Source organism: Cucurbita pepo, chromosome 14, assembly GCF_057944985.1.
Source record: "Cucurbita pepo subsp. pepo isolate OVF chromosome 14, ASM5794498v1, whole genome shotgun sequence".
Taxonomy (NCBI): domain Eukaryota; kingdom Viridiplantae; phylum Streptophyta; class Magnoliopsida; order Cucurbitales; family Cucurbitaceae; genus Cucurbita; species Cucurbita pepo.
Genome location: NC_141811.1, coordinates 5320402 through 5332507, shown reverse-complemented (window position 1 = coordinate 5332507; position 12106 = coordinate 5320402). Strand labels below are relative to the sequence as shown.

Here is a 12106-nt window from a genome sequence, read left to right as displayed (position 1 = left end):
CCGATGTCGGACTCTAATACCATTTGTGACATCCCAAACCCTCCGCTAAAAGATATTATCCGCTTTGGCCCGTTACATATTATCATAGCGTCCTTGTTAGCACAAGTAACGCTTCATTCCTCTCTCCAACGATACAGGATTCACCCCACTTCCTTTGAGGTCTAGCGTCCTTGTTAGCACACCGCCCGATGTCTGACTCTAATACCATTTGTTACATCCCAAACCTTCCGCTAAAAGATATTATCTGCTTTGGCCCATTACATATCGTCATAGCGCCCTACTCTAATACCATTTGTAACATCTCAAGTCCACCACTATCCGCTTTGGCCCGTTATATATCGATTTTAAAACGCATCTACTAGAGAGAGATTGCCATACCCTTATAAAAAATGTTTCATTCCCTTCTCCAATCAACAATCGACGTGGGATCTCACTAAAACAATAAATTTAAGCCTTGAATATAAGATTATCATACAAGTACAAGCAAATAAATGTTCCCAGAAAGCAAGAAGCCAAGAAAGCAAGAAGCCAAGAAGAAGAAGAAAAGGATGTAAATAAATACCCTGAGAATGTGAAAAAGTCTAAACAATCAGGTATTATTGATATTCATATTATTCCACAGGCCTTCTAAATGGTGCAGCTTTCATGTTGTAAAAGTTACAATAATGTTAAAAAGGATCGACTTTCCCGGACGAATAATGAATGTAAAAACCGAATGTGCAGTGTATAGCAATGGAACTATCAACTAGATATGCTTAAAAAAAATGCATGGAGCTCCTCTCCTCTATTGCATAATTTTTTATCATTTCTCCTCCATAATAATTAATATTTACAGACTCCGCTGCCCTTTGGGTGGCGGCCTGAAACCTGAAACCTGAAAGAAGACCATCTATTCCGCCGCTGAATGGCGGCCGTCTGTTCCACAGGGAGATCTACAACTACACTGAATCTTCATTTCTCGAACTAGAACTACATAATGTGTTAAAACAATTGCTCATTTGGCCATATTTCAGGATCCGTTGCAGAGATGTCTGTCCAGCTTTTACGACCTGTAATCGTTGCCGATCTTATTCCCACAATATTCCTGCATAAGCCAGCCAAAGATCCGGGGAAATATTCCCGTACGTACGTCTTGCTTGTTTGTCGGAGTTTCAGATTGGTTTGGTGATATGTTACAAAAAAGGATTTTCGTCCCTCGACTTGATTACCGGTTGAGAGTTTTCTGCAGTTCATGGTTGCTCATCTTTCACTCTGATGTGACCTGGAAACTGCAAATTGGCTGTGGAACTCAATGCGCCCACCTTCCCCATCTCAGCTGCTGGACTGAAACCGTCGACCGAAAAAAAACAATCATTTCTAGAATCCCGAGTTAGTCCCTCGCTACAATTCACCATTGATGCTGTGGAAGCCAAACCACTCAAGCATTCCATTGCTTCCACTTCTGCCAACAAATCTGAGACAGATTCATCAACCAAGGAATTGAAGTCATTGGGTTCATCAACAATTGCCTCCCAATTTATGGTCGCCGCAGTTGTTTCGTGATCGTCGATTATATCAGATGATTTCAGACCAGAGGCAGTTATGAAACTGGTGTTCAAGTCCCCAATAGGCCTACCTGGTGCAGCTGAATACCCACCCCACGCACCTGCTGCTAGTTGACTAGGAAGCTGTCGTCCACCCGCTAAACTCGAGGCGCTACTCCAGCTAGGGCCAGAATTCTGAACAAGAACGCTCGAAGATGCAGATTGCTTAATTTCAACATCTCCACTCATTGGTTTCAGGGTAGAATGAGGAATCTCTGATGGCTTGAATGAACCCAACAAAGATAGACCACTGCAATTAGAGTTCCATTCACGAGCGGAAGCATCTGCAGTTGGAGCGGTCCAGTTTTGTCCGGAAGATTGACTCGAACAGTCCTCACTATTAGACCGTTTCTTGCGACCAGGTTGGCAATGAATTCCTCCCAAAGTAATAGTCTGGGAATTCTGATCCTCGTTACTGGGGCTGTGGTTTTCCTTGGCCTGATGAACTTCAGCCGCCGGTGGTTGTAAAGATAACGTAGCGGATGAAAGTAAATTCATAAGGGATGGGTAGGACCACGAATTGTTGGTATTCAAGGACTCGTGTGCTACCTCAGGGTTCCCAGCCGGAGACTGATTCGAGTTGACAGTATCTGCAGGTGCACACAAATCTTTAGAAGGTGAACTTGAACCAGTGCTCATCATAGGCTCGTTTTCAGCGTCACAAGCTGCAACATGACCTTTCTGCTCAGAGTTGCTATTCCTGATAAAATCCATGCCAAACCGAACAGAATTTGTACCAGAATCCATACCTCCATTCCTTTGATCACTATGATGATTATCAGGACCATCCAAAGAAAGTCCATTTCCTCGCCCTAGACTCAGCAGATGACTGTTGTGGCATAAGGAAGATGCTTTGTTGTAACATCCATTTAATGCATTGGTTAACAGTATAGAGTCATTTTGTGATTCAGTTATCCTCCATACTCTAAGATCAGGAGTGAACTGTCCACTATTGTTCCAATTGCGTAACTGCGTCGTAGAAAATGGACCCTGAATTCTTCCAGTCGGATCCTGGTATTGCCATATCCTTTCCACTTCTGCATCATTAGAAAAAATTCCTAACCCAATAGAAAGTGGTGGAATTGAGGCTTCGGGTAGGACGACTTGATAATTCCCATCAGAGGACACAGGAATGGCAGTTTTAGCCTCACTTGGTACATTCCAATTATTTGGTACAAGACCTCGTTCGGCACACGATGTTTCACAGGTTCTGTCACTGGGCAAGCAGTCACCTTCTTTATTTACGCGAGCAAGTAAACTAATATTTCTACTTTGCTCTGAAGTACTAGTTGAATTTTGATGTACATCACTTCCACTACCATTTGAATTGGTTTCTTTTCGTGGTGAGTTAAGCTTCCCCTCTTGTTCATCAAAGTCACAATTTCTAGATCTCTTGAGACTTCCTGCAAATATACGGATAAATTTACAGAATGCTCCATCAAGGACAAACTTGGAAATAGTTCCATAATAACATAAGACAGTGAACAGACCTTGTCTTTTCTTGTTTGATTCATCCTTATCTTCTTCAGACTCGTAACTTGGATCCATAGTTGGATCTGAACGCACTTCAAGAATTTCGAGAAGCCTACGCTGGTATTCTTCAGGTGACTTCAGACGTTGCAACTTCTCCGCAAAATCTCTTAATGTATGGAATAGTCAAGGAATACCATAAAAGTTCAACTACTTTCAAAACCTAAACAGAAAAGAAACTAAAAATCTTCTATAGATACAATCATCCACAACAAAGTGACAGTTCAGGAAATCTTCTCTCAAGGATCTTGTAGCGCTTGAATATGGGTGTAGAACAAATTACATTATCAATGCACAGATGTGTAGTGTAGTAAACAAAGCCAGGAACCAAGATAACTGGTCATGCGGAAAGGCATTGCAAAATTTGAATTTAAAATAGAAGGCATAAAACTAAAATTAAAAAGAACCTCCAGCTTGCATCGCTAAATTCAAGGGTGAACTTTTTAGGGAAGAGACACTAATCAACTACTCAATATTCATGAAATAAAGAATTGCAAAGAACGGGATGAAATGAAAAGAAGATATCATGTTGGAAATAGAGGTGGTCCACAAATGTTATTCAGCGTTATCAATAAACATGATAGCATTAAAGCAACAGAAGAGTGGGTTCAAATAATGTTTCATAAAAGGATATTCATCCATGTTGCCCTTCACACTTGCTTGATCGTGGAGGTGAGTGAGTCGAGAGATCTCCTTTTGAAGCAGCTGGACAGAAATATGACAAACATACAATAAAAAGTGAAACCAAGCGCATCAAAAAACAGCACAGTGCTGAAAGAAATCAATCACATGACCAAATATGAAAACAATCAAAGTTTTCTTAGATGTAACTAGCCATAAGACTGACCCACAGGCTCAAGAAAATCCCCCCCAAAACTAAAATAGAAGGCACAAAACTAAAATTAAAAAGAACCTCCAGCTTGCATCGCTAAATTCAAGGGTGAACTTTTTAGGGAAGAGACACTAATCAACTACTCAATATTCATGAAACAAAGAATTGCAATGAACGGGATGAAATGAAAAGAAGATATCATGTTGGAAGTAGAGGTGGTCCACAAATGTTATTCAGCATTATCAACAATTTTTATGACTTCAGAAGCCTGACCATGTTTCTGGCCTAGTAAAACCAAGAAAATAGACCAAGTCATCAACCGTTGAAGTACATGTCCCTTTTGAAAAGGAACTATAAATAAAACCTAAATCAATACATCAACCTGGGGCCCTATACGCACTTTTTTTTTCCACCAATTTCCAGAATAAAATTGATACTATGCTACCTTCTCAACATCCTTGTTCTTCGAATAATTCTCATATTTCATCTTTCTATTATTGTTTCTGTTGGATTTCCTTTCGTAATATTGATGGTGTATTATGTACATATTTCTTATTTATGCTCGTAAAATTTCCTTCCTTATTGCTTGATGGTTTTTCTTCTACGGAAGAGGACCTTGTACTTGTTTTAGGTGTATAAGAAGAAATACAATAATATTATGTTTCTTCCCTAAATTCAAGTTGGTATTATAGCAACAATCCTGGGTGGTCTCACCCTAGTCACCAAATCGGAACCCTAGCCACCATTGGAAAAGGGCACCCTACCTCTGGCAGGCCTCTTCAATTGCAAGTGTGAGTGTGCAATCTCGTACTTGTTAGTGAACTTTGTACAGATTCTATTGTCATATCATTTCTTTGGATCTCATTGTATTTATCAGCATCGGGAAAAAAATATAGTTCGGATGTTTGATGGTCTCTATTACTTCGAAGAAGGTTTTTCTAGTAACAAAATAACTCAGGGTCTTAGTAGTATTAGTTCTCTTACTGTTCATGAAAAAATCATGCTTTGGCATCATAGGTTAGGACATCCTAATTTTTTTCTACCTTCAACGTTAGTTTCTAGATTTATTAAAAAAAATGTTGATTGCACCTCTTTTTCAGAGTAAAAGCTGCATCTTTGCAGCAAAAAAAAAAAAAAAAAAAAAAAAAAACATTGATCCACATATCTACCAACACCTTACAAAGCGTCTGAGAGTCCCCTCCAAACATGCGATTTGATAAGCTTATCAACAAGCTGGCTATGGAAGTTATCTAGAAACCAACTTGAGGAGAAGTGTTGGATTTCCTTTTATATCTTTTGTAATGTTGATGATATATTATGTCTATATTCCTCTTGTCTCCTTATTGGTTGACGGTCTCTTCTCCATAAGAGGACCTTGTATTTGTTTTAGATGTGTAAGAAAAAAATACAATAATATTATGCTTCTCCCCTAAATTCAAATCTCTTCTACCACCTTCACTTAAACTATCTGTCACACTCTCTACCACCTGCACTTAAACAATCTGTCACAGTTTATAACATAATTCTATATGAAGATTATCCACTTTATTAATCTTTGCAACATTCTCGGCCAAGAATCAACCATTTAGTGATGTCAACTTCAAATTCATAGCTAACCCCACTCTAGAAGAAAGAGAAGGAAAGAAAAAGAAAAAAAAGGGACACGTTTTGGCAACATGAGAATTATTAAATAAAAAGAAGAGTTTATCAGCATATTAATTTCTTTACAGTATGTATATTTCAACTTACATCTATATGGTATAAGTTAAAGTGAAAATTAAAACACGAAGTCCCTAAGAATCTTACCTATAATAGTAATCTATAACATATCATACGGTTTAGCCCTCTTTTAGAAATAGTTGGAAACGAAAAAATGCATACAACTAAGACTTAGTTCATTGTTTCACAAATAGTTGCCCATATTTTCAGTTAAGAAAAATAACATCTATGCTTCTATTTAAATAATATTCGCTTGCTATTTCAAGTAAAAACATCACGTATAAAAACTAATTAAACTAATTAAACCAATTTTCCATTTTAAATAGAATCAACCCACATATAATGGGAATTCATGTAAGTTTGTTTCATTAAAGATCTGTTTTCGGGCAGGGGGATTCTCTCTACCCCGGCTCTTAGGTTGTTCTGTTGTGGCATCAGGTAGGCTGTTCTTTTGTGGCATTGGTTCGGCCTTTCTAAAGTCTTAGCAAGTAAGATGTGTATCCTATCTAATGTCAAAAATAGATGTGATACACCAAAGATGTTTGGAATGGAGATGAGAGTAAAATTCTCAAATATTATTGGTTTGAGGATAGTCTTTAGTCTGGTATGTGTTTTGTCTGATTGTTTCCTAAATGGGCAAACAGCAATGAGCAAGCTCTATCTCTACCACCCCCCCCCCCCCCCCCCAAAAAAAATAATAATAATAATAATAAAAAACATAAAAATAGAAACCAAAAACCAGTACGTAATTAAGTCTCATAGTTGACAAATGTGGGGGTTGAACTCACATCATTAATCTTCAATGCATGAAGCTCCTTTCCTTTGTCCAGAATTTTACTCTGCAGTTAAAAACAAAACTGTGAATAGGCAAGGCCATCTCTATAGAAGTTTAAGGCACAAGTCTATGGATATGAAATCTTACAACGGTGAATCGTTCGACAAGCCCACACTTTATGCTCCGGCGCAGACGCCTACATTCTTCCTGAGTACATACTTGTACATCAATACCCCAGAGGAAAGGTAAAATGCATACACATATTTTTTAGGAAAAACTGATAATGACACAATATCATGTCCATCACATTCTCATATCATGTCGAAGGGGCAATGACCAACAACTAATAAGAATATTTTGACCTAAAGAAGTCAAAATAGTTTGAACCAGATACATGTAGTGGAATTTCCAAGCACTTATCTTTACATAAAAAGTTTTCTAACCATAAATTAAGTTCACTTTGTTCGTTGAGTTTCTTAATCTAAATTCCATTTGAGTCTCCAATATAAACGATAATTCAGTCACCCTTCAGAAACTAAATGAAGATACCAATATTTGAGACTAAACATGTGGAAATACTACATATGGGATTCTCCCGCCCAAGTCGTTATATTTTATAGACAAGATGTGAATCCTGAGAATGAGGCAAGGGTCCAACTTAGAATGTGCGGAAACGTTATGTACATTAAATTGCCTAAACTAGAGGCAGAATCGTATGACAATAAGCTGTAGATGCTCTTTAAACATTATAAACAGACAGAAACAAATCAACTACAAACCAGCCAGTGAGAGCTTCATAGAGAGATCATCCAGTGTTGCATGCAATTTAAATAGATGTGCGCTCACTTATGATGAAAACCGAAGCATTTACAGAATTAAGCATGAGAATTGAATATAAGTTGCATGAAATTAATAAATATGTCACCCCCATTACGAAATCAGTCAACTGACTTCAAACTAGTCATAGGGTTAAGAGATCCAAGGAAAATATCAAATTTTCAATTGACAAAGTAAGTTTAATAACCTCAGTAAATTCTTGGTTAGAAATCCCCTCAATGGACACAGACTCTTTCTTGTCCAAGTTCAATATATCAAGCATCACATCAACTGTTTTCTCACCGACGGTGTATGGTGCAGAGACCTTGCTTATGCCTGTACACAGGCAAAATGTTAAGATGGAGGGTAAAAAAAATAATTCAATGTCATATCAAGCATTAATATTAGATATTAATACCTACAACTTGGACAAGCCTATGAAAATCATGCTTTTCATCATTATTCGGAATCTGTATTCTCACAGTTGAGCCTACAACCATGTCATTAAATTTCTTAGGATCATCAATTAGGCTCACTATCAAATCACGCCGCAAGTAAACCAAGTTAATATTTTGAACGTCAACTGCGGCATATTCATCTGCATTTATCTGCTGCCTGCTAGTATCAGATTTCATTCGTGTTTTATGCTTGTTTTCACAATCATCCACTACTTCACAATCATACTTCTCTTTGCTTTCAACTGGATTGATCACAGCACCAGCTCCTGTGTTGGTTACATTATTAGCTGCAGTTTCTTTCATGTGGATGTGAGATTGAAGAAGATTTAGCATCTCAAAGTGACCTATCCGTGATTTCCCAAATAGATTGGTAAGCCTCAAATCACAATTAATTTGAGATTGCTGTTGAGGATCGCGAAGATTATTTTTCTTCACATACTCCAGCAATAAAGCTTGTACATCAAATGGTGGAAGCCTGGTTGTGTCACCATTTCTCAAATGTGCAACAAAGTCCATGAGCTCTGTAGTTGCCCATTTCGTGCTTCCAGAAAATAGTGTCCCCTCACTCCTACTTGGAACGTCCACTGTAGAACTGAATTTATTCGGAGAGCTTTGTTGCCTGTTAGGCCTTTTCCTATGCGATTTTGGGCTTCTAAATGAATTATGAGTTTCATGGCTTTTATCAATACTACCATCATGAAGCAAACTAGGAGCCAACTTCTGATCCATGATAATGCTTCTTTTCCATGAATTCTTAGCTCGAATGAGCTCATCTACAGTTAAAGAGAGTTTTTCTTTCAAATAAACCCAATACACTTTAAAAAGATACTCCCAGCTAGTTTTGTCATCAAAATCGACTTGGACCTGCATATTTTATGAGCAATTTATTGTAAGTTAAGAACAAAATATAAGGCATAAACCAGGAACAGTCGTACAGAAAATGGCTAATATATATATATATATCTCATAACAAGGTCCAAATACAAGAATAAACTCTGAACATGGAGATGAGTTTATTGCCAGGCAAATTAGATGATTGAATGTTAATCTAAAACCACGAATCACTTGAGTGAAACAGAAAGCAAAGATGGTTTTACATGAGTGTACATGCATGTGCCACATGATGAATGCATTTCTTCATATTATCCACTATCAAATTGGAAGAATAAGTAAAGTTGAGAAATAAAAATAGACAGGAAGACGATATAGCATTTTGCATACCGATTCTCCATCAGTTGTGGCTTTCTCGATAAGCATTATTATTTTCATACAAGTTCCACAGAACCCTTTGCTTCCCCTAACACACTGGTAATCAGCACCTTTAATGCATCCTTTGCAAAGAGAAAAGGGGCACATATAACACATATAATAGGAAGCCTTCTGGCACTTTGTGCATATGTGCCATCCTGCAGAATGATGAAAAAGATTGCATCTTTCATTGTCGGGTAGGCAATATTATAATGACATCCACAGTCCAATCCTACTAGGAGTATGGAAACCAACGCCCAGAAATCAAACAAAAGCATAAAGCTACATACCACAATTCCATTTAGCCTTCGATCGAAAAAATGACTCATCTCGCTTGATGCACGATGGATGATATGCCTTTGGACACCCACTGTCAAATTACAATAAATGAAAACCATTTCTTAAAGGAAAACGATTCAAATATACCACAAGCCCGCACGTCCACAGAGTAACAAACAAAGAAACGGGAAAAAATTGAGTTCAAATTGTAATACTATGCTCAAATGAGGAAATTTTCTCCCACTTTAAATGCAGAAACTAAATCAAGATAAATTCATTCGAGCTACGTGTTTATATATCAATAGCGAATTCTCCGCTTCAATAGCTACAACTAATCAACAAACAAAACTGCGATCGAGACGAAATTCCCTAAATAAAAGGCGAAAACGCAAAGCAAAGAATCCATAAATCCAAACCAAAAAAATCTCCTCTAGCCCTCGAAACTCACGGCGAACCACAACAAATTAGCAGAAACAAACTCCACTCACCGGCGATCGCAGAGCACAAGGCTCCCACCATCAAAACATATAAAACACACATCCTCCTCATCCTTTTTCTGCCTCGGCGCCGCCACCGCCACCGCCACCGCCACCGCCGCCACCTTGACTTGACCGCGAGGAGGACGACCTCGCCGCCGAATCCCCAAACTCTTCTCCTTGAATTTAGCATTCAGGTTAGGGGAAGCAGAAGAATCAGGAGCAAGAACAGGTCCAGCCACCTGGAGTGGCAGTCGAACCAGCTGCGAATCATCTGGCTGTGGAGTAGTCGAGGAATGATCGAGGTTCATCAGGTCAGGACCCCGGTCATCGGGTTGAAGACGGGATGGTTCACACAAATCCAAAGGGGGATCGTGGGGGGATTCGTCCATGAAGATCGAAGAAAGAAACAGAGATTTAGGATCAGGAAGTGAGAAGTGGGGGAATTGGGAATTGGGAATTGGGAAGGAGCCTAAGTTGACAACCCTAAGTTCTGGCGAAGGCAAGCCAACGCAAGGAAAAGCCTTTGCGTGGTCGGTCTGGTCTGGCCAGACGGCACTTGGAAATGGATTGGGTTTCGATGTGACAGGCCATTTTCTTTATTCCTTTTTTTTTTTTATTTTTTTTTTTTACTCTTTCTCTGACTCGAAGAGAGATAAAATTGGGTAAGTAAACTAATTTTCTTGAAATAATTAATTTTAATTTTTAGTATTAAACTAATTTTGGTGCAAAGTTATTATTTTTTTAAAAAAATTAATAAATTATGAATATGTTAAGTGTGTTCGATGATGAAAGTCTCACAGCCAATTTAGGAATAATTATGGGTTTATAAACAAAAAAAAAAAAAAATACTCTCTCCATTATATGAGGCTTTTTGGGAAGCACAAAGCAAATCAAAGCCACAAGAGTTCATACTCAAAGTGGACAATATCATACCATTGTGGAGAGTAGTGTTCGTCTAACATGTCTAACATGATATCAGAGTCATGCCCTAAACTTAGTCGTGCCAATAGATTGGTAAATCTTCAAATGTCGAACAAGGGACTCCAAAAAGAAAAAGGAGGCTAACCTCCTTGAAGGTACGAAGGCAGTCAAAAATGACTAAAGACCCTAAAAAGGAGTCGAGCCTCGATTAAGGGCTTGAAGGTACGAAGGCAGTCAAAAATGACTAAAGACCCTAAAAAGGAGTCGAGCCTCGATTAAGGGCTTGAAGGTACGAAGGCAGTCAAAAATGACTAAAGACTCTAAAAGGAGTCGAGCCTCGATTAAGGGGAGGCGTGCTTTGTTCGAAGGGAGTCGAGCCTCGATTAAGGGGAGGCGTGCTTTGTTCGAAGGGAGGTCCTAATTTAGGGAATGATCATGGGTTTATAAATAAAGAATACTCTCTCCATCGATAAGAGGCCTTTTGGAAAGCCCAAAGCAAAGTTACGTGAACAATATCATACCATTGTGGAGAGTCGTTGGGTCTGACAACGTGAACCCAAGAATAAAAATAACAACATTTATTGAGTTCGGGGTTCATGTTTGGTACAATAGAAAAATTAACTACAAACCTAAATGTGTTGACTATTTGTGTTTAGTGGAGACCTAATTTAATTAGAAATGATTAAATACCATATCTATTAAAAGCTTAATTTTTTAAATTTTAAATTTTAAATCTAATATATAATACTCATTTCTAGTGACTTAATAACTCGACCAATCTGAATTAGTTTGATTTTTTTTTTTTTTTTGTTAGATTAAATTTTTTTTAAAATAAAAAATTAAAAATATCTCAATAAATATTTGAAATTAAAAAAAAGAGTGAGTAAATAGAAAATGGTAATTTAATAAAGACATAAGGTCTGGATTCCATCAATTAATACAATGTGACGAAATAATTGGCTGATTTATTGTTGAATTTATATTAATACTAATATTAATAAAAGAATTAAAATGGAATATTTTACTGTACGTGTACTATTGTATTATTTATTTATTTATTTATTTATTATTATTCTTTTTTTTTTTTTTTTTTTTGTTCGAAGGGTATGGCTGAATTGAAGGACGACGCGGCTGTGGAATAAAAAAATTAAAAGAAAAAGAAAAAGGGGAAAATGAGGGGTTGAAAATGTTAAGGTAATGGTCAAACGCGGCTGTTGTTGGTGGAGGTGACGTGGCAGACTGGGCGTCGAGCACCACGTGGGTGCGTAACACGCTGTCAACTCGAAGAAAACAGATGGGGACCACTCCACCTCTTTGAATGTGACATTTGCTTCAAACGCTTAAAACATGTTCCCGTCCGTATCGTCCATTACATATTAATTATATCATTTTAATATATAGTTTTTTTTTTTTTTTTTTTTTAAACTATATTCTATAAGTATATAAATTACCCTTTAATGGTAAAA

At 37.6% G+C, this 12106-nt stretch overlaps 1 protein-coding gene across 2 annotated transcripts; it reads right to left on the bottom strand.

Moving 5' to 3' along the window:
• Positions 1-572: 572 nt before the first annotated feature.
• Positions 573-10209, bottom strand: LOC111809898 (zinc finger CCCH domain-containing protein 44). 2 transcript variants are annotated; one of them, XM_087117435.1, is made up of 11 exons: positions 9729-10209; positions 9252-9331; positions 8935-9119; positions 7674-8577; positions 7464-7591; positions 6587-6646; positions 6453-6503; positions 3748-3818; positions 3074-3228; positions 2333-2986; positions 573-2248 (listed from the first exon to the last, which is right to left on the bottom strand). In XM_087117435.1, the coding sequence occupies exons 1-11, from the start codon at positions 10106-10108 to the stop codon at positions 1230-1232; spliced, it is 3687 nt and encodes a 1228-aa protein (XP_086973561.1). In that variant the 5' UTR covers positions 10109-10209; the 3' UTR covers positions 573-1229. The 2 variants fall into 2 exon arrangements, with proteins under 2 accessions (XP_086973561.1, XP_023552135.2); XM_023696367.2 differs by having other exon boundaries at positions 573-2986.
• Between the last annotated feature and the right edge of the window lie 1897 nt (positions 10210-12106).

Bases quoted from the DNA above. Each gene is read 5' to 3' on its own strand.
- LOC111809898 (XM_023696367.2), bottom strand. From the start codon at position 10,108: ATGGACGAATCCCCCCACGATCCCCCTTTGGATTTGTGTGAACCATCC. The intron at 9,332-9,728 runs GTGAGTGGAGTT...GTAATTTGACAG, and splicing joins CTTGTGCTCTGCGATCGCCG to TGGGTGTCCAAAGGCATATC. The intron at 8,578-8,934 runs GTATGCAAAATG...TAAAATATGCAG, and splicing joins CCACAACTGATGGAGAATCG to GTCCAAGTCGATTTTGATGA.